Genomic DNA, 22,538 nt, shown 5'->3' on the forward strand with positions numbered 1-22,538 from the left:
TCTTGGAGATGAAAAATTGACTTCGGCATGCCTCGCACAGAGAGGGGGAAGAGGAATCCAAGCAAGTGGATTCAGGGGGAGAGGGAGGGAACGAGGAAAGTGGAGCGAGAGTGGGATGTAGAGTTTTGTGTTTAAGAGTCAGTGTGGAGACAGCTGTCACGGAGCAGCTTGCACTTTGGAAACAGACTCATCAGTCAAACAGAGCCGCACCTGCACTAATGTTTGCGCTGTGTGTGTGCAAATGCAAGCATGTGTCACTCGAGTGTGTATCGGCACATTTGCGTTAGATGCATGAAAGTGTGGAGTGGACTTTATTTGTATTACTAAGTGTTCAATTTACATCTGTTTCATGTCTCTTGTTGTATAAACAATACAATAGCTGAGGAAATCTAGCAGACAGTTGAGTCAGAATGGAAAAGTTGGTAGAAACCTTTGAACATCAAACAAATCTTCTCAATGACCGTCGCAAGCCAGATAACTCTTCACACTCATCATGCCAGCCGCATCAGACACCTCGCCGCGTAAAAGTCGTCTAGGTTTACATCAATGCGTACGGTATGAGAGCCATTCAAACAGCACTCCTTCTGAAACACAACAGTTGCTTTGGCCCATCTGTAATAAGCGTAGTCAGCCCTGTGGCATGCATTAAACATTAACACCCGGTCTGTAGAGCCCTTTAATCCAGCGCGCGATCCCTTCATGTGAGCCAAGGGGACAATTCATTCAGCCTTAACGCAGTTAATAAAGTTTAGTTTTTTACAAATAAAAATGCATCCTATACAGGTTCGATGAGGGGACCATCTGTTCGCTTGTGACACTCGATATAGACAATGCATCGGGTTTTTTTTCTTAAAAATTAGGTGGTCCTTATTTTGAGGGTTTTGTTAGTCTAATCCTAACCCAAATAAAATTTTATAAATATTTTTTAAAATATAATAATATAAAATACATTTTATAAAATTAAATTGTATTATTTATAAATATTGTTGACCAATGTATAGTATGTTTTGATTTCTACTTTTGGAGTGATTTGTGAGATTACATATTGGATAGGCTCAATTTCCATCCACATACAAATGATTAAACTTTTTGTATGACTGCTTGAAGCCATGAAACCCTTGGTTGATGTTTTCTATTATTTTGGCTATGATTAGGTTTATAGTTATGTTTTCCTTGTGTTTCCTTGTCTGTCTAGTTACTAGGTTGTTTCCACTTAGTCTTTTCAGCCCCGCCTGTTCATATCAGCTCCCACCTGTGCCTTTTTCAGGTGTTTGTCATCTTCTCACCCATTTGTTTGTATTTAAATCCCCCCTTTCCTTTCAGATTCTTTTGGATCATTGACGCTGTAGTCACACTGTCAAGTCATTGTTTATTTTTTATTTTTTTAATCTACCATCAAATCAGTGGTTCTTTGTGAGTCGGTCTCAGGGGTTCAGCAGAGCCTCCACTGCAAAGATTTATTGTGTAAATTCGTGATGGCGCATATCTAAACTGGTCTTGCAAAGGCAACAGCAGAAGTCACACAGATTTGCAGGTATGTACTTTGTTTTGATTCATGCATTGTGTTGGCTATGTTCTTTCATCAAGGTGATGTTCATGCATGGCTCATTTTGCGCACCAGTAAAAAAAAAAACATTGACGTCTTGAATTTGAAAAAAATAATGTTTTCACTAAAGAGGGGTTCGGGAATGTGCATATGAAACTGGTGGTGTTTGGTACCTCCATTAAGGTTAAGAACTACTGCACCAAATGTACAAAATGCATCATGTTACAGTTGTAACAGAAAAGCATTAATTGTGACGTGCTAAATTTGCCTCTAGGTAGAATGGCTTCAGTTTCACTGTGACAGTGTGAATGTTAGTCTGTTACAATACCGTATTTTCCGGACTATAAGTCGCTCCGGAGTATAAGTCGCACCAGCCATAAAATGCCCCAAAAAGTGAAAAAGCCATATATAAGTCGCTCCGGAGTATAAGTCGCATTTTGGGGGGCAATTTATAGGACAAAATCCCACACCAAAAACAGTCATGAAATAGCAACAACAGGCTAAACAATAGCAACAACAGGCTAAACGATAGGTATGCTAATGTGACAAATACAAACAAAGAGCTGAGAACGGGCCTGACGTAACATATAGAGTGATTAAGCACAACTATTACATGAATAACATGTTTATAAAACCATCGGTGTCACTCCAATTCATTAAATAGCAACAACAGGCTAAACAATAGGCATGCTAACGTGACGAACACAAACAAAGAGCTGAGAACGGGCCAAATAATAATAAATAATAATAATAAATATAAGAGGAGCAAAAATAGAGCAAGTGTACATGCAGCAGACAGTGGACTTGGATATGGTGCTTTAAAGTGTTAATTGCTTTATTTGATGTTTTCTCTATTTTTTATGTTTTGAATATGTTCAAGATAAAGATATAAAAGCATGTGAAGTGATCAACTATACTAAAATTAACATGGGAAGTGGTCAACTATACTTGTAAGTAAGTGATGTCTTAATGATCAAGTAAAAATTTGTGAAAAAAAACCATATATAAGTCGCTCCTGAGTATAAGTCGCCCCCCCACCCAAACTATGAAAAAAAGCGCGACTTATAGTCCGGAAATTACGGTATGTTTTAAACTACAGATTTAGCCCGTCTCTTGCTTTCGCTGACCATCAGCAAGCAAAACTTGATAGCAAATGGATGAGTGAAAAGATGAAATCATAATAATCACAAAACTGGATACAATGTGACTTTCAATTGTGTACAAAATTAGAAGACTTTATCAGTTAATTGCACATTGTCTGTTTTTCTTAAACACGTAATAAACGTTAAGTGGTGATGGCTCGCTTGTAACGTAATACATTTCATACTGGTCGAATGAAACTGCACATTGACGTCGCAGGCCTGGACCTGGTTTAAGCAAGGAATTATATTGCAGTGTTTAGTGGTTTGTAGTTCAACCCTAGTATTAATAGAAAGCTGGTTAATCTACTTCTATCAGGAGCAGATGGCAGAGTACATGTGTTTCAAATTCTATTTAAAAGCTTCCAAATAGTTTTTTTGTGTGACTGTAAAAATTTTCCGAATTTACTGGACTTTAAACTTGAATGTTCACTTTGTGGTTTGCTGTTTTTTTACTTTTATTGACATTTCTGTGTGCTATTTAAAAAAAATTGTCTTGTGTTTTCTCCTTATTGGGATTTGTGATGGTTACTTGGTCAGAACTTTGGCTAATAAATAATACGCATAGCTGCATGTTTATTAATATGAATGGGTTCTTGTCCCTTTATTAATTTGTCAAGCATCAAAACCAATGTTTTTGTTTGAAGCAGTGCAGCTAAACGATGAGTATATTTTAGAAAATAAAGAAAACAAATAGCCTTTTTCCAAAGTCATTACCCAGACTTTTTCAAGTATGCATTCATGAAACCATTCCCCCCAAATGGAAAAGAAAAGCATTAGTAGAATGATATTAATGATGTTTGTTACCGCAAAGGCCAGAACATGAACACAATTGAAAACATTCCATTCACAGAGCTGTATGTTTAGTGCAGACTGCCATTAGGTGACTTGACAGTGTTTCCAAATATGTCAAAAATGGCTTGTGTTTGTTATGGGACAAATCTTTGGCTCAATAAATGACTGCCATGTGATTAATAGGGGTAACAAAGAAAGGACCACCACGATAGAAACTAGAAACAAGGTCCCTAATAAAGTTCATGCATAAACCTTATACTAGAGATAAAATGTAATACATTAAAATTGCTTCAGTTACATTATTCATTATTTAGAGGGCATTTGCAATGTTTTTTTTAAGTTTTGCGCATTAGTTTGTTTCTTTTATATTTAAGAGAAGCCATCCAAGCATATGTGGAATCATGCTTTCAATATATTAACATAATATATTGAAAGACAGAGAAATTATATACATTGGGACAAATTTAATGTTTGTTTGTTTGTTTGTTTGTTTGTTTGTTTGTTTGTTTGTTTGTTTTTGTAAATCACTTATGGGGTCCTATTTCTCAGGCTCATGACGGCTTTTGGCTGAACATAATGCTGAAGTGACCCCAAGTGGAAGGAAAAGATATCCTGTCTCTCAATCCTGCTAGGTTTTTGTTTTGTTTTGGGTTTTTTTTCTCCAAAACCAGCCATGTAGAGAAAAGCTGGTGACCAGAACAGAAAATTCCAACAAAAACAGGAGACAGAATGTTTTTTTTTTTTTTTTTTTAACTAGTTCAAGTTCAAACTCTGCCAGCTTTTCCACCTCCAGTGGTTCCGACCCTTGACCCTTGAGGTTGTTTCATTTCAAAAAATATTTATAATCTCAACACTGCAAATCTCCCATCATTTTGCCTTGTAACAACTTCAAGTGGAAAGCAGGCGTACATTTTTCAGGTTAAATATTTCAAAGACACATAAAGAACATGATCTTTGATGATGTCAGTGACATAGGTGCACGGAAACACATTTTTTCCCCACTCACATGCCTCCCACAATGTCCTCTAACATTGCTTCTCAGATCCAGAACACCCTTTCACTAAATCATGACTAATCCAAAGTACAGAGCTTGTTGGTGGGATAGCGAAGCAAGTGAGCCCCTGCTGACCTCTTTGGAGCTCCGCTGTCCTATGTACCAGTAAATCAGTCCGCCAACGCTTTCCCAAGGCTGCAGTGACTCTGAAGGTCAGCAACGGGAGGATGTGACCTAAGAGGTTATATAGGCCACAGGGAAAGTAGTTTAGGGTCCAGAATTCCACTGGGAGAGACGGATACAAGAAAGAGATATGATGACTGACACATGAGCCAAGAACGAAGATGAGCGCAAGAGACATGAATGAAAAAAACAAAACCTAATTGTTGGTACAGTAGGTGGGGGGATGTCATCATATATTTTCCCAAACGGCTGGTCTATTTCCGTCACGGCCTCAGCCGTATAGATCCTCTTGACAACAAAAGGTTTGACAAAAAAAAAAAAAAAAAAACATGTGATCTTCTGCCAAGGTTAGTGTCCATTCAAAGCCTGCAGACTTCATCCTTTCATTTGGACAACATTTCCATTTGTGGATCTCCTCTACTTGTTCGACAGTGGAGCAGTAAAACCAGATCCAGCCGCTCAGCACCAGCAAAGAGAACAGATGTGTTCCCAGATTTCAGAGCCATGTCTGGGACGAAATAAATCATCCCCCGAATTGTCTGTCTGCCATTTCACTGTCAGGAAGATACGCAGCTGAAGATCCTGTCCTGGTTGACTATTTAATTCCAGTGCAATCATGGAAATGTCTGAAGGAATAAACAATTGCTAAAATAATTAGTCTTCTCAAAAACAAAACATGTTTTTTTAAACCATTTTTTCTTTAAGTCGCATATTTTAAAATACTCTTGAATGTGGTCGTAAATTCACCGTCATTGTCAACATGCTGCTTCATGATCTTTATCTCCAAAGAAAGCTAAATTTTATGATACCCCAAATCATATCCTGGGATATGATACTGCCCTTAAATGTAGACCAACAAAATGAATCCTTCTCGAGGCCAAGTGTATGCCAATGCCAGATGTAACAAAATTCCCCTCTGGCATTCCTGAGCGATCAAGTTTCTATAAAGCAGGCAGCCTATGGGCGAACCAGCTGAAAACAAAACACTTCTGGCAAGAGCTGTTGCTGGCATGAGGCCATAAACACTTCATTTGACAATTATTTGCTGCAGGTTACTTGCCACAAAAACACCAGAAGCCAAAAAATTCATATTTATTCATATTATTTCATGGGGGAAAAGGAGGCAGAATATTTTTGTGCGTACACGCAGCTAATAAACTACTGATTACATGTTCTTAGAGGCAAGTCGTCTTCAAAATAGAACCCAAACACACACACACAGCAGTCATAATTTATAGTGAGGACACTTCTGGCTCAAGAGTGAGGTGAAAATAGCATTTTCTTCTCATCTGAGATTTCATCCAAGGTTAGCGGAGTGAGAAAGAGTTTACCACATGATGTGTTATTACTCTGCCCCGCAGTTACACGTCTGAAAAAGGTGGAATATTGAGTTCTCTACCTTTTTTCCTTTTTTTACTGCAGTGTTTGGCGTGCCCAAAATAGAGAAAGTGTGGTGTTAAGTGGAATGTGATAATTGAATGAATAGGATATAAGGCATCTTCATAGTGAGGCTGTTATTTGCATCTTTTATTGTTTTAAATGATACTTTCTGTTTTAGGGTTAACATTAAAATGCTACACGGGATGTCAGACAAACATGAATAATTAATTTAAATGAATTCCTAATTAAACATTTAGAAGCAGTGTGTAAAATAATATGGATCATTGGTCGTATGGGGAGAATGCCTGAAGAGAATGAAGCTCTCTCAAGCGCACTAATTGTGTTGGCATTATGGTGATCCAGGAAAGCATGTACACAAAATTAAAAAGAATTGTTAGCGAAAGGGTTAACCTCCAGTTTATACCAAATATTTCCCGTGGTATGTAGTTTTTCCTCACAATCCAAACAAATATTGATTTTGTTGGACCTCAGAAGTTTCACTTCCTTGTGGCTCTCTTCACCTGAGTTCAAATACAAGTCGAATTATTGTTCCACTACCACGAGTGTACTTAAAATGAAATACTATCTTGAAAATTGCCGTGGTGTATTTCACTTCTTTCTGATCACATTCACTTTTTTTTCCAGGAACGTCACAGATATTCTTCTCACCGACTTCCTTACATATTTTCTGTGGAATCCCCGAATTATGACTGAGTATGCGGTTTTGCGTTATGGTAATATGAGGAGACTTGAGTGCGGTGCTGCAGTCAATCATTTTTTTTTTTTTTTTAGCCGACAAGTGATCCCATCAATCATTAGCAATTTGTTGTCCCTCAGCAGTTCTTGATGGCCCTTATTCCTTTATCAACGCGTGTATTTTAGTGTGTCTGCACACACCAGATGGGTCTCTGTGGGGGGAGCAAGGTGTGTTGAATATACTTATCTTGCCACTTCCCACTGGCCTCATAAAACAGAGATAACAAAGAGAGTAATTAGTCCATACACAAATTCATGCACACATACAGTATCTGCACAACTGATTTAACCTTTAGCTTTACATTATTGTTGTTACGTTTACACACACAACCTTGGTCCTCTATTTACTATATTAATTGGTAGACATTTGCTAATTGATGCAAACTCTAGTTGAGTGTTTTATGCTACGTTCCCCAAAAAATCATTGTAAAAAGTACTGTTCTAGCCAAACACGTTGCCTCAATTTTGAGCTCACAAGGGGTTTGTGTGTTACAGTAGCTCGAGAGCGTTTCCTCCTTTTGTTGTGACAAATGCTCAGCCAGCATATTTCATTTATCAGATCTATGGTTGCCAGATAGGAGCTGTGGTTATTCAAGCGTAACCAACATGATTCAAACATGTCAAGATGAGGCACTAAGGCCTGGATACTGATAAATAAGAGGAGTGAACCCACGCTTGTTGTTGATCTTGTCACGGTGCTATGTTCAGCATGTATGAAGGTTATGCTTATGTGAAGAACTGAATTAGGCAATCGCAATTTGAAATTTAAAGTTTTTCTTTTGTAATTTGGTGCCATCATGTGCCTGAAAAAAATGCTAATCTGGCTAATCTGATACCTCTGTTTGTGTGGAGCTGTATGGGCATTTTATTTATTTATTTATTTATTTATTTATTTATTTATTTATTTATTTATCTATCATTGAATTTCAAAGGGCAAAATCCATATGCTAACCAGGAAAATACTATTGTTAGAATATTTTGTTGTATCTTTTGCATGTGCAACAGTAAATTATTTGTTTACTCATTGGCGCCCCCCTACAGTTATAAATTATAATTTACTGTCAATCCGCTGTCATAAATCTCATCTGTCAGACATTTGCAGCATTGCGCTATTTTGCCATTCTTCAAGTTTTTGCAAGAACAGCAAAGAACTTTGAAAAATACCAATATTGCATTTCATAGCACACGGGTGGAATTTGATTGAACTTATATTATTTCATGTGTGCTAATCATTACAATTTCATGGTAGCATTCATATAGAGCGTGCATTGCATTTCTTTTTTAATTCATGCATAGCGCAGCATTGCCTCACTGCTCCGTATTGTAGATCAATGTCTAGTTACATCACATACTGTCTGAAATTTAAAATGTGTAACACTGTAGTTTACCTTTTGTATGCTCCATCTGAAGTGTTTACAATTTCTCTTTTAACACTTTCCCAAAAGTGACGCTGTATGAAACATGTCCACCCGATTGTTTTATTCGTAGGAGCCTTTGGAGACGGGTTTTATAACCACTGTCAACCGTTTCATCTGAAGATAAATGATAACCTAAGTTACCATCCAAACACTACGTGGAGTGAGTTGACATCATTTAGTTAGGAAGCGAGTGGGAGGATAAGACTATGCAATTTTTTTTTTCCTTTACATTTCAATCAACCCGCATGAGTCACAAGTTCAGTCATAGATCCCTCTTTGGGAATTATGTGTCAGAATAATGCATTATCCTGAATGTTTAAATATTTCCAAAATGTGGTTTTGATGACAGCTAAATACTTTAAATACATGTTGCGTTTTATGTGTTCTACTTTTTGATGTCATACAAAGGAGGGGAAATGAAGGAGTAGGATTTATCAATGTTCAACATTTAAATGAAGCTAGGAGAAGAATTTTATTTAGACCATTGTGTAATGTACCTTAATTCTCAGAGTACTGTGTCAAAAGTCAACCAAAAAATAAAAATAAAAGTCCTCTTTGGGAACACGCTAGGATCAAGCACAGCATGTATGATTGAAGCTACCTTTCCTCGGATATGAGCGATATTCAATGGATATTGCAGTTTAGAATCACTGATGGAAGAGATGAAGTTAAATGAGTTTTTTCTAATTAAAGTCGAGAATTAAAATGCCGTTCTCAGCGGTATTCTCCCCCCACCGTCTCTGCCCTCTTTTATTCTCGTCACACACAATGGCAGAGCCCGGTGTGAGCGGCAGGGCAGGAGGTCTCAAAGGCTTAATCTTGCTGCTTGCAAGGTACAGTCATAAAACTGACAGTCTAACTAATTATCCCTAAAATTACAACATCTTAATGTTCACCCTCACAGCATTGTTGTGTGTTTCTGTGTGTGTGTGAGTGTGCATGTGTGATGAGGAGCTGTTCATTAAGCAAGCAGCTGGAGGTGGTCCCCTGCATGTGTAGTCGAGAACAGATGTGTTGCTGCTTATTGTTCGGGTTCTTAGGCTTTGTCAACTTAAACAAAGAAACAGGTTAGAGTCCACAATATTTGAAAATAAACTGACATGTTGTGAACGGTAAAACATGAATTCATTCCCACCCCAATCAGCTTTCATGATAACAAATAGTGGCTGGCTGTCATTGTAGCCTCATCGGCTTTTGTGAGGCTCGAGCTACATTTCAGCTTAAGGTTTTTATGACGATGTGATAAGAACTGTGCAAATACAATTTATTACTGATTCACATCTGTGCTAAGACTCAAATACCCTGTCGGAAAGCAGACATGGGATTACTACTATAACGTCAGGGATTTTCTATAATCTCATTCTGCTTCTGACAAAATACCACAATGATATGACATGGACAATGTGGTTGTGATTATTGAAAAAAATGTTTTTGGCATTTTCGGGTTAAATGTCAGAACAGCACAAGGGTACTGATGTGACACAATTAGCTTATAAAACAAATAAACAGTTGAGCCACCTGCAAAGTGTCTTAATTGTGTAACCTAATAATTCAATTTCTCATTGCTACATTGCTTCAGGTCTTCAAATGTACAAATCCGCATATTGTTCATGTTTTTACAAAATTAACCTAAAAAAAATTAACTGTACAATTATTATTATAATTTTTTTAATGTGCTTCTGCTGAACATGAAACGGTCGGAATGATTTTTTTATTTTTTTAATCAGCAAAGCTGGAAATGCAGGTCACATGATTTTAATAATACCCCAAGGTCATTTAACGTCCTAGTTTGTGAATGATTTTATTGAGTGTATGAACACTGCATCATAAAGCTTTCAGGGCAGGCTTTTTTTTTTTTTTTTAATCCCGACTCATTTCCAACATTTTGTTTCTTAGCTAAATAATGTGCCTGAGGACAATCTATTTCAACTGTCAATGTATGAGTGGTTGAAGAAGATTGAAAGAATAATGTTAGTCATGTAAGATGGAGTGAGCCAGAATTTATTGCCATAGATATGTAATTTGTGGAATTTTGGAATTTATGGAAACTGTTTTTAAAAAAATAAATGTGGTATTGTTCGGTGGTAGACTTTTTTTTTTTGTTTTATCGTAGCGACACCAACCCATCGTCGCCTCTCACCTCAAATAGCATTTCGGACAAAGGTTTGTGTCTGAAATTGTCTCTGTGCGAGTTATCGCAACCTAAGCAAGTGAAGTAAATGAAAGTGAGAGCAGGTGGTCGGAAGGCAAGCCGAGGATGATTTGTTACAGGTGTGTGGTCAAGTGCTTTGCCGTCGTCATTACGTTCTGTGGATGACATGGCGCCATATTTTGTTGACACGTCCTCTGACCACAAGAAAGGCCAAGGAGAGGTCACAAAAAGAAATGGTGTGAAATAGAGAATTACACTTGCCGTCACACTGCTCGTCAAAGTGTTGCAAAGGGTGGAACAAGTGCAAAGAGTAATTTTATTTTATTTTTTTCAGACCTCACGTACAAGTTCCCCAGTAAAATCCAAGATGGAGGAATATTTGAATTTTGCTCTCACTGGCCACTTCATCTCTTCATCCATCAAGTGAAAAGTTGACGCCCAACGACGGTATTCCATAACACCGGGAATGTTTCCCGTCAAAACACACTTTCACCACATTTTTATGGACAGTCTCACAAAGCTTTACTGTCAGACTGATTTCATTTTTAAGGTATTTAACTTTTGAAATCTGTTTCTCACACCTTCTTTGATTGTTAATCCCATTTTAAGATCGCGCACAGCTGAGCAGTCTGTTGCACAGCGGAAAAGCACACATGGTACATTTCATATTTAATCCAATCAACAATTCTGGACGGACATTTTGTTGTGATCTTTTATGTCTATTTTGAGAGAGCATTTCTTTCTAAACCTCAGCAGCTGGCATTGACTCAAAGTGGTATAGTGATATCAACAGGACACGCTTTAATCAGAAGACTACCGATCTGCTATGTTACTGACCCGGCGTGTATGAAACAGCTTTCTGTATTTTTTTTTTTTTTTTTTTTTTGAGGAGGAGGGGTACTTTACACACACTGTGGTTGCAAACCAAAGTTAAAAGACATCAACAAGGATGATGGCTCATTCTGATAATTTTTTTCTTTTGTGCATATCTATAGAGCGCCAGTTTCTTTGACTAATGGAGATTTTTCCAAGGAGTAAACTCAACACAAGAATACTATTTTTGTTTATGTTCGAACACTACATTGGATTTATTGATTTTTGGGTTCCACTTTCCCACTGAGACTTGCTTACATCCGTTAATGAATGTGTCCAATTTCTATTAGTCCGAAGCAGATTATCATCACCCGTGCAATAGTTCCCAGTATTCCTTTCGTCAGATAACATTCTGCATGGAATTCTCAGCTGCCCTCTACCCAAAATCCAAATGTAAACTTTCCTTGACGCAGATGTGCATGCACGCACACACAGGGTTACATCATAATCCTTTTTTTGATGTGAATCCAGGCCAATTGTTAAACTTCTTTTTTCGAAGGGGGGGGGGAATCGAAGATGAAGGGGTGCTTACGATGCCCCCCGGCATTTTGTAATGCACAGACAGCCGCATATCCCCACGGGCTTATTTTAATATATTTCCACATTGCATGGAAATCAGCACATTCAGTAATATGCAATGCATACGCATAGAAATGAGACCCACCTTATTACAAGAAGGAATAAATTATATTAATGCCGCTCTGCTCTCGAGTGCGTTTTGCTTCAACCTCAACCTAGAGTCAAATCTTCCAATTTTGTAATCTCTAACAACAGTATTATTGTTTCCAAAGATAAATCGATTCACTTGAAATTTGATTAAAATTCTTAGTGCATATTTGTTGTGAATTGCTCGTTGTTTTCACAGAAATTAAATAATAAATATAAAAATGTCTGTCAACAGCACATTTGTGCATATTGTAAATCTTGTAATATTAGCTCAATGAAATTAGGCTATTTGTGCTTTGGTCAACTTTTTATCTGCACCAAAAAAAAAAAAAAAAACACCTCAATTTTCATGTAATACATATATGTAACACCACGTGCCGTCGTCAATCTCATAGTGACAGAAAACGTTCGGAGAATATATGAAGTGGAAACACAACAAGCCACCGAGGGGAAGATCACACAGAGACAATCATAATGTTTATATCAATCACTGTGACACAAAGCAGAACACTTCATGCATCAGAGGCTTTAAGTGCTTCTGTATGGCAGGTTCAACAATGATGCACAACAGCATATAGTACATACAAGGAGACAGATTAATAGGGATGGAATCTGGTTCACATCCTGCTTATAGTTCCCAGATGACATGATGATATTTTGGATTTAGAGGTAAGAATTTACATTAGCCAACCAGCCTAAGAGGCATATTTTTTTAATAGCGGAAGGTACTCTGAGAAATCCCACACAACGACTTGCCCATCGTTTTGCCCCCATGCCGAAAATATCTTTTAAAATTACAGTATGGCTTCACCTTACTCTCATCATACCGTGAACTTTATTCCCATCGTAAATGTCATGTCATCTTCCAATATCATCTGAACTGAGCTTGAGGTTAATTGAGGCGTACTCGCACTGAGGTAACTAGAACTTTGCTCCAATTTCTCATTTCATATTTTGGACAATATACGCGACATGAATTTAATCCAAAGTAAAATTGTGTACTATATATTTTTAATGAAGTCTGAAAATCGATTTTGAGATTGAATGGGGTTGCATAAAAAAAAAAAAATCTCACTTCAGATTCTGTCAAAACCTGTCTTGACTCACAGCTGGACACCGGATAGCAATTCCGTGTGAAGGGCAGAAGAAAACCTTTTTTACATCATACCTGTCAACCCTGCTAATATTCCTCTCGCCCTCGCTGTCCATCTATTAATACTATTCTCTTCCACTTCCTCTTCTACGTCTTTATATCTCTATCAAAGTGTGAGACGGTCTCCGGCTTTGCCTTACGTGACTGGGGCTCATATCAGGGAGAATAATTTATAAAAACATGAATAAGAAATGCAGTGGCGTTTCCAATGATTCAAATCCGGAATGGAAACAGTCTGAAATATTTGGACAGTGCAGGATTGAGTGGTCCGTGTTCACCGAGCTGTTGTTAGCAAACGTGTCAGTAAAACCAGCTGTCAGAAATACCCAGGAGTAACGAAATGTAGAAGGAGAGACGGCGAGAAAGGTAAAGCAAAGGGGAAAAAAATGAAAGTGAAAGAAGGCAAAAAAATTAAGTTCTCAAAAATGAGCTCATCAGCTTCCTTTGGAGAACCGAGGGATTAGAAAGAAGATACTCATAGATATCATTGCTCTCAAGACACACCTGTCAGGACAGTCCGTCTTTTAGAGAATGGACTTTTATTTTATTTATTACCTGGGAAGTGACATTGAGAGGCAAACTTTTTCAATTTGGCCACGGGGTTATGCTCAAACGGCCACTGCGGACTTCTGAACATATGCTGGACCTGCTGTTTTTGCAAATGGGTCACTTCCGTGGCATGGCCGTGATTGACTTCACAGGTAGCTATAAATGAAGCCATCCGGCAGGTATCATCTCAATGATAACGTCTGTTAAATAGTATTTTAAGAAAGAACCATATATTGAGTGGTAGGGAGTAATCATCAGCTGAGTCCCGTAGGATGGTGCAGTTGCTCTTCTGTATCAGCACATATTTCAGTAACTCCGCATGCCAGAGTGTCATTTGTGAGCGGGATGGATTTCAGCACCTGTGTTGGATCATTCTATCATAGTGGCCTCCTTAAATGGTACAGTGGACTAAACTTTTCTCCATTCGTGAACAGCTGTCAGAAAAGGGATGTCATACAGCAGGCTTGTATTACTTTTGTAATTCATCTATATGGGACATTTGCTGTGAACCTTGATTTTGTTTTTAGTGTGTAAGTGTGTTAAATATACAACCTAACATGGTGGAGATCAGACTTGTGACACTCGGCACGGCACAGAGTAGGTTTGGTAAAAACATGTGGGCACATTAAAATATATTATATATAAATTAGAATATATTATATATAATATATAATAGTATATAATAATATTTATATTTTTTAATATTTATAATATATATTTTTTCTCTAAACAGCTTCTGTTTGTTGACATCTGCTGACTGTTAATAAGGAGAAGATAAAATTCAAGAGCCATAGTTGATTCAGAATCTCAAATAGTTCAACTTCTCGGAAATGTCGTATTTGAGATGTTTCCTCTCACTGTGGGATTGCTGACAAGATAGATTATATAGCATCACTTGGTTCCTGATGTCCACTGTGAAGAAAAGTAACACTGTTTCCAAAAGCCCTGAAAACCATCATCTGAAGAATGTTTCGGTATTAGAAAACCATCTGTTCCTTCGTCAAAGTGTCCTGCGAGTATTTATGAATGCTGTGGCAGCTGCGTTATTTTGATATCACGGTCTGATGTCTGTATTTTCTTCCACGGGATTCCTCCGTATGGATTTCATCCAGCATCCGTGCAACCAAGACAGACGCAGCGGCTTCAGTGGGGAGGAACTAAGTGGCGTGCAAGCGAAAATGTCCCATGGAGGAAGAACAATGAGACTGGATTTACGATGCGTGTGTGTGATGATGTGACACCACCGAAAGAAACAGAACAAATTAGGACATTTCATACTGAGATTTAGTCCCCCCCCGAAAACCATAGCATTGGATCCATAGCTGAACTCTTAACTCCTAATTTATTTGCACAGAATTACTTAGACTTGTACCAATGAGAAATTAACGCAAACAATTTATTACCAATGTTGTCATATTTACAAGTATGGACAAGTTGATAAAATAATTTTGGAAAGTAAGAGGAAAGGGGAAGTCCCCAGATAAAAGTCCTGTTGACTGTGAGGCATATGTGCTAACCACTATGACACCGCGCTGCCAAAGCTGATGATGTGGAAAATATATTCTTTCTTTTTTTTAACTTTAATTCTCTGAATCCCATTTATTAAGATCAGTGGAGCAGATTCAAAGTAGTTGAATTCATTACTCTATATTCCATTCAGTCGGGTCTGTTTCAAAGGTGTATGGAAAGCTTCACCCGAGTGACTGCTGACACTCACATGCATTTAACAGTGCTGTGTTGGGAAGATGGAAACGAAACTAATCATGAATACATTATCCTTCATCCAGAGCCAAGCTATTCTATTTACAATGTATTTCTGTGGATCTTTATACCCGGTTAATGAGATTTCAAAAATGTGGAATGAATGGCATTTAAATTGCAATTCAGTGTGAAGGAGGGCATCAGGAAGGGAAGGGGAGGGATTCTACCCGAAAAAATGGCGCTATTACCGGACTTGCTCCGCTCGGTGAACAGAGTAGTTATGGGAAATGAAATAAACAGCTTCCTTGTGTGAGGACGAAGGATTTCAATCAAATGAGAGTTTTAAAACAGCAAAACAACAAACAAAAAATACAGCTTGGCTAATAATATGATGCCACAATGTAAGTTTAGATATTTTAAATCTAACAAATCCAAAAATGCAATCACAAAGGAATAGTTTGCAGCTAGCTGTTTAGCTCGGAATCTAACTTTTGCTGTGAACGGTCGAGCGCAGTGCCTGGCGGTCAATCAAAGTTAATACTGTAATACCAGCTTAACATAGTTCTGAGGTGACTCCTAATTTTCGATGAAGTTTTGCATTATGTCACGGTTCACGTGTTTTTTGTAAGAAGGCCACCCACATATTTTTTTTTTTTTAATCTGATATGGAGGTCTTAACTGTACTGTTCAAGTTTGAAGTTTCCTTGTTTTTATTCTTCTGTCATTCTGTACTACTTGTGAGCTAGGATAAACCCTGTAATGGTCACCACCATCATTCACACACATGCACAAATGAGTGCCTGTCATGCATTATTTTTTTGGGGAATGTTGACGGAATTGTCCGTCTTAATTTTTAATGACTATCTAATTTTTTTAACATAATGTTAATGTTTGTGTAAGCACTATATGCCGTGTGATTATCTTGCAATCAGTTCCGTATGTTTTCAAAATAATTTTTAAAAATCCATTGTCTTTTAAGTCTAAAATAATATACACTAAAATCATTCATTTTAGTCTGTTGCGCTCACTTTTGAGTGGAACCAGCATTGTGGTTTCTTCTAATAGAAGAATGGAAAGTGGCACAAACTCCAAAGTAAAAAATAAAAAAATCTCTTCTGGCAAGACAATCTGTATCAACAGTGGGATTAATATATATTTGGCTGAGTTAGCAAGAATTTTTACATTAATGATATAATGTACATTTATCATACGTATTTAAGTTTACACATATAGTCCCCATTTCTCTTTTTCTAATCAAATTCACTGTCTGCCGGATTGGGTGCGGCTAACAAAAATCTGGCCAGTAGTCAGGAGCTTCACGAAGACCCTGAGGTGGTTCCCGACTGGAGCCAAGCCACCGTAATCCATTACACTGTGACACTTGGTTGGGGCAGACTCCGTTCCCATGCTGCAGGTCATATTTCATCCCAAACATACTTCACAACATAAAGATTATAAATCAATTTTTATTTAAAGACTTTGCTCTGTCTGTTTCAAACATGGTTTCTTCAAATCCCATTTCATGTGTGTTGACATTTTGTAGTTAGTGTATCATTATTTTTATCACTTGAAATTATTTTTTCCTCTCTGTGATTTTAGTCACTGATCATGCATATACGTTCAAAACTTTACTCAATTGAACTTATATATTCTAGACATTAAAACGTGTGTTCACCATTCTACTGAATGTTCCAACCACTTTGACCACATCGCTGTTGTGTAATGTGAAGTGCTGGTTAAACATTTCATAGCGTCTGGCTCGACCAGACGATCTGATATCCACGTTCATGCACACAACGCAATATATCTTAATGTCAACAGCACAATTGTGTTTGACTTGTAGACTACACACAACTTTCCACTTTTGATTATGATAGCAGGAATTGTGAATGCACTTACCGTATCGGCGCCGGACCGCACACGGATTCCCTTCTCAGTTATCCAATCGAGTAAATAACATTATGAAACTTTGGGAGCCATCTAATCAATTTCTCTGTTATTTGTCGACAGGGCAAAATAGAACATGGAGTCAAGATCATGTTTCGTGGTACATTGACTGGACTAAGCTCAGACAACATCTTATTTTCCCATGATAGTCTGTGAGCTATTTCACAAGGTCAAAAAGAAATACATTAAGAAGGTCATGTTGTTTTTTGCCTTTGAATGAAAGTGTGTAGGACAAGAAAGAGTAGCACATTTATTTTACCACGAAATGTGAAGTCCGTATGCTCAATTTGTCCTTGCATTGTGGACAGGATAAACATTTTTTTCCCCACTAACATAAAGTGAGGCTGAGTCCTCAGACACAAATCCATTGCCCACTTTTAAGTTAATTTTCATCTCACCTCTGTCCCGACGTGTGCCACAGATGTTTCCATAAGGCATATAGTCTGCCAAGACCTGACAAATACCCATGATAATTATTGGATATTAGCTCCCTCTACTGGTTGCATCTCTTTTTCCTGAGCCGCTGTCATGATTCTTTTAAAACGCACAAATACAAGACAGTGTATATGTGTAAATATTGTATCTGTTGGACAAATGCAGCAAGAAAATTAAGTTATATTTTTAGTTTTGACGTTCCATACAATTCTAGGTTGTGGTCTAAACTGCAGCAATTGTCCTAATGTGACCCACATTATGTTGACTTTCCTGAGTATGTAGGACAAAGCTTGTTGTGGGCTCGTTTTTGGTGCATTAGCAAACTAAGACAAAATAACAACAAAAAAAAAAACCTTAATACAAGAGTTTATGCTAGAGCTGTTCAAATTCATGTTGCTACTGTGTCTGTACTGGTTATTTAAAAAACAATACGATAGTTCAGAGGTATAATTTAACAATGGCCGTTTTTTATACCCCCTGATTTATGCACTACTGACAATAATTTATGGAACAATAATGTTAGGAAGAAAGCATGACACTATAATTTGAACAGACATAAGCGATTTTTGTGGAGGTTAACCTTAAGCCATAAAACAAATTCACATAATGAAGGCTTTCCTCGTTGTTTAGTGGTGCAAAGTATTTTTATTGAACAGTGTCCCTGTCCTCTTTGTTTTGTTGTTGCCATGCTGTTTCACCAGAGTTAGGATTAAAGTGCACAACTTTTTGACCCTCACTATATATAGACTTTTAGGGAGTGTGGATGAAAACTGGCTGATGTCTTTCCGTTATCATGCATGAACAATTGGTCCACACAGATTTCTTTGCTGCCATCGTTAAACTAGATCTGACCTGTCAATTTTGTAATACAACCATGCAAATTCTCAATCTCTTCATTCTAATTTGACACATGGGAGTCAATGTGTACATTTAACTGGCAATTACGTCAGTGAACACTGGATGGCATTGTTGCTGCTCTGGAACATGCATTTTGTTTTTGTCAGCTTATACAGCAGCACAGCATGCCAGGCAGTAAAATCAAAAAATATTGCCCATTTCCTTCCATATTCAAGCATACATGCTTAAGACATTTATGTTTTTCTTTCAAAATGTCACCCCAATCAGAGTGAGGCTGAGGAAAATCACAACGCTTGTGATGCTGCTGAAATGCCAGTAAACATCTTGAAGAAATCCCACCTGGATCCCCGACTAGACCCAGGGGATCGTTGTAAATAACATGTTCCCTAAATAAAACACCGTATTGATGGGTAGCGTTTATTAGATGTCATGTGAATGGCCAAGGTGTGGGAGAAAATGTCAACCTGACGTATTAAATGTCAATCCTGTCGGTCAGCCTTAACATTTGTGTTGTTAAAGTTGAAACATGAATGTTTGTTTTGAATCAGAAATGTGCAACCACACACACACAAAAAAAAAATGGTGCATATCTTTAGGAAGAGTTAGCAGCTCTATTTACACAGATGGTCCTCTGGGAACTGAAGGCACAGTTATCGTAATGGCAGACGAAACCAGTTTTTCGGGTGCCGGGTTGCCACACCCAAGTCACCTGTCTAATGTGAGACACCAGGCACAGGATATCTCTTATTTAATGTGATTTTACGTGATTCTGCCTTTCAGTGGTTTAGTATATCTGTCTTTGGTAAAAGTGAAGTGTACCATAATAAATTAAAAGAGTTAAATACATTTAAATATATTACTACTTGTCCACCGTAAATGTGTTTTAAGCAGAGCAAGTCCAAATATTTATTTAATCATCTGGATGGTCTATGTCTGATTTTTTCAAATACAGACTGTTTTTATCACCATATGAAATAATCAAAATTGAATTAATCTATGTAGGTCAAGCCGCCTCCACGGTAAATCATTTATGAACTTAGCCGGCTTGTTTTAAATTACATTTCACCACTTTTTAACAGTGAAATGTAAAACCTAGCAATACTGATTATTTTTTCCTCCGGTTCTACTGTAACTATTAAAATGAAATGATCAGACTATGAAATAAATGCTCACCCCACCTCCCCCATCCTCGGCATCTGAAACAAAAAAAGAACATTCCCCATAATATTAAATTTGAGCTTCAGTTGAAAGTGCATTGTCTAAATATAACATTCGAAAAAGATTCTAGTGCTTGCGGTCAAACAAGTTTGAACAATACAATTTGTGATGAAGTTGGAAGAGGTAGGAGTCTTGTTTGTGACCCCTCTCAGATGACGGTGAAGGTCTCCAATAAACAGTCATGTTGGTGAAGAGCACTCAGTGAACTGTCTCTTCCAATAGTAGTCACTTCACACCCTCTTCAAAGAAATAAGTGCCTCAAATATCAATTCCTGGTCTCCCCTTAATTGTTTTCTATGCTCTGCTGAATCCGTCTTCACCGTCACTGTGTCCAACAGCAAGAAACGCGCTACCATAACCTTCACTTTAATGCCACTCGATTCCAATGTCCCAACAGGTAAGGGAGACACTTTAAATTCCACTTTGTAGAACTTTAAAAGCAGCATTTCCAAGGAGGGCAACAACAGCAGCAGATCTGACGAAGGGGGTTCTTTTTTTTGTACCGTGCGGCCAACTTGAATTTCTCATTAGAAGCCGCCACGTAATCTTGGGTCTTCTCTACGTTGGTTTGGATGTGCTCAATGTGGGTCCCTTGTTCCTCCACGAGCATGAAAATATCCATGAAGAGGTCCCTCAGCTCATTCATATTGCTTTCAAGGCTCAGCAACTCCTGAATGATAACAACAGAGAAAGAGTGTCAATCAAAACTAGTAAACGCGATGAGACTAATATCCACAATCCTGGGAAGTTATTTACAAACAAAATGTAACTACTGATAATGAAAAAAATATTTGATGTTATTTCCTCTTTCCCCAAAATCCACAATTGCAATCACTATTTTTTTTTTTTTAAATATAAAATCTGAGTTGCTTGCCGTCACCCTCACCTTGTGCCGCTGTTCAATCTCAGACAATTGGGAGCGAGTGATTCTGACATCATTTAACAAGTTCTCATTGAAGACTTCCCATTTTCCTGTGGCAACCATCTCGTTCACCTCTGTTTCCGTCATATCCCTTCCCGAGACTTCCAGCTGCCGGATAATGAAGTGCTTGCAGCGCTCCTGCTTGGTCAACAGTCCTTCATTATACTGGCGCAGAACCTGCATAAAATATAAAAGAATTTAAATATAAGAAGAGAGGATGAAGAATAGGGAATTTAATCAGAAGACATTTGGGTGGAGCCCCAGGTAGAAAAACACTCCGAAAGTAAATTGACTGAGTAAATTAAAGTGATTGCTCTTATTGGTTCTAACAGTTTCAGTATTCCACTCAAAAAAATCTGTATTTTCATCTTTGATTGCTACAATCCTCTTAACCTGTGGTAATATTTTCATAAGCGTCATTATTTTACATAATTGCTCATAAAATAGAGGGAAAAAAGACAATTTATGTTAGGTGTGTTTACCAACCTGCTGGAATTTGAGAGAAATTGCTGCATGCTGGGAGCGTTGTATTCTCGTCGTAGCAGCAGCGGGGCCGTGCTGCTCTTCTGCTTTTTGTACTTGTTTAGAAAGCTTGTCCAGACGTCGGCGGATGCTTTCAGCTTGGAGCTTGATGTCCCTCGTTATGCTGCTCTCCTTTTTCATGATACTAAACCGTCGCATGGTTGCTACCAACATCTTCTGCTGTTGGCTGAATTTCAGGACCTGGTTGCGATTAGAAGTGATTTTCAGTCATTTGTCCAAAACTTGTAATTTAATCACGTATAGTGACTTTTCAAAAAAAATCTATTAGAAAGAAGATGGTAAAATATATATTTTTAATATTTTCATTTGGTGGCATGCCGTGATATTTGTGAAAACCATTGTTTTTCAGGTGCCATGGTTTAATAAAGGTTGGGAATGACTGCACAAAGCACACCTAACCTCGATCTCCAGTGCGACGATATCATTCCGGATCTGCTGAACTTCCGACAGGAAATTATCGATGACCGGCTCCTCTTCAAACAGGACAGCCTCTGGCCTTGTGACGCCGACGACCACAGACGCGTCAATGTCATCCTCAACCTTAGACTTGAGGTTAGAGATCACACTTTCTGCATCGGGAAACTCCTGAGTCCTCTCTTGTAACTCTTTTAAGCGGTCTCTCATTGTGGTGGATTACTGGCACAACACAACGGAATTAGCTTCTGTCACAAAGGAGGCTGAAATGATCATTTATCCTCAACATATCTTTCAAGTCATCAGATTTGGACTACTTGTTACAATGTGTATTGCTTTCTTGCTACACGTACACAAAATAGGAACCACAGGCCGAGCCTGAGTAATCATGAAAAAAATAAAAAGTCATGATGTGCCCTGACATCCTGTTCCACTTTTATTTGACCCTAATGCCGAGTGGGTGTTAGCGCAGAAAGCAATTTTTCACGATGGCTCTATCCGCTGGATGTGGTGGATCACTGTCTCACTTGGCCCAAATGCAAGTAGACTGTAATGGATTTCTTATTCGCCGCCAATAAACAAAGGATTCTTTTTTTCATCATTTCACATATTCACAGAAATTATTTTGGCTAACCACGATGAAAGGGTAAACAAGATTTGCATTGAGGAAGAAACAATCTACACTTATAACAACAAAAGATGGATAAAAAAATATATATATTATTTTATGAGTTTAACAATGCTGTCAGTGTTGTAAAAGCACTGCAAGAGTTGAATTCATTAAGCTTTAGACGCACATCTAAGGAATGGTGATATTTGCTAAAGCCGAAGTAAACATTGGAGGGTTCTGCTTCTGATTCCAACCAAGATTCAGCACAACATTGTCTGAATTCCTT

At 37.8% G+C, this 22,538-nt stretch overlaps 1 protein-coding gene and 1 long non-coding RNA gene across 2 annotated transcripts; one reads left to right on the top strand and one right to left on the bottom strand.

The window, feature by feature from the left end:
- Positions 1–1,256: 1,256 nt before the first annotated feature.
- Positions 1,257–21,714, top strand: LOC125973698 (uncharacterized). Its single transcript, XR_007483258.2, has 3 exons — positions 1,257–1,534; positions 10,698–10,810; positions 21,578–21,714. It is a non-coding gene; the product is annotated as an uncharacterized lncRNA (long non-coding RNA).
- Positions 18,949–21,852, bottom strand: stx19 (syntaxin 19). The gene is made up of 4 exons (XM_049728133.1): positions 21,628–21,852; positions 21,172–21,408; positions 20,650–20,862; positions 18,949–20,433 (listed from the first exon to the last, which is right to left on the bottom strand). The coding sequence occupies exons 1-4, from the start codon at positions 21,850–21,852 to the stop codon at positions 20,197–20,199; spliced, it is 912 nt and encodes a 303-aa protein (XP_049584090.1). The 3' UTR covers positions 18,949–20,196.
- Between the last annotated feature and the right edge of the window lie 686 nt (positions 21,853–22,538).

The sequence above is a fragment of the Syngnathus scovelli genome, chromosome 8 (assembly GCF_024217435.2).
Source record: "Syngnathus scovelli strain Florida chromosome 8, RoL_Ssco_1.2, whole genome shotgun sequence".
Taxonomy (NCBI): domain Eukaryota; kingdom Metazoa; phylum Chordata; class Actinopteri; order Syngnathiformes; family Syngnathidae; genus Syngnathus; species Syngnathus scovelli.

Excerpts from the sequence above, each read along its gene's own strand:
- stx19 (XM_049728133.1), bottom strand. The coding sequence starts at position 21,852 with ATGAGAGACCGCTTAAAAGAGTTACAAGAGAGGACTCAGGAGTTTCCC. Across the intron at positions 20,863-21,171 it reads TTTCTCTCAAATTCCAGCAG|GTTCTGCGCCAGTATAATGA; the intron begins GTTGGTAAACAC and ends TATTTTATGCAG. Across the intron at positions 20,434-20,649 it reads AGATTGAACAGCGGCACAAG|GAGTTGCTGAGCCTTGAAAG; the intron begins GTGAGGGTGACG and ends GTTATCATTCAG.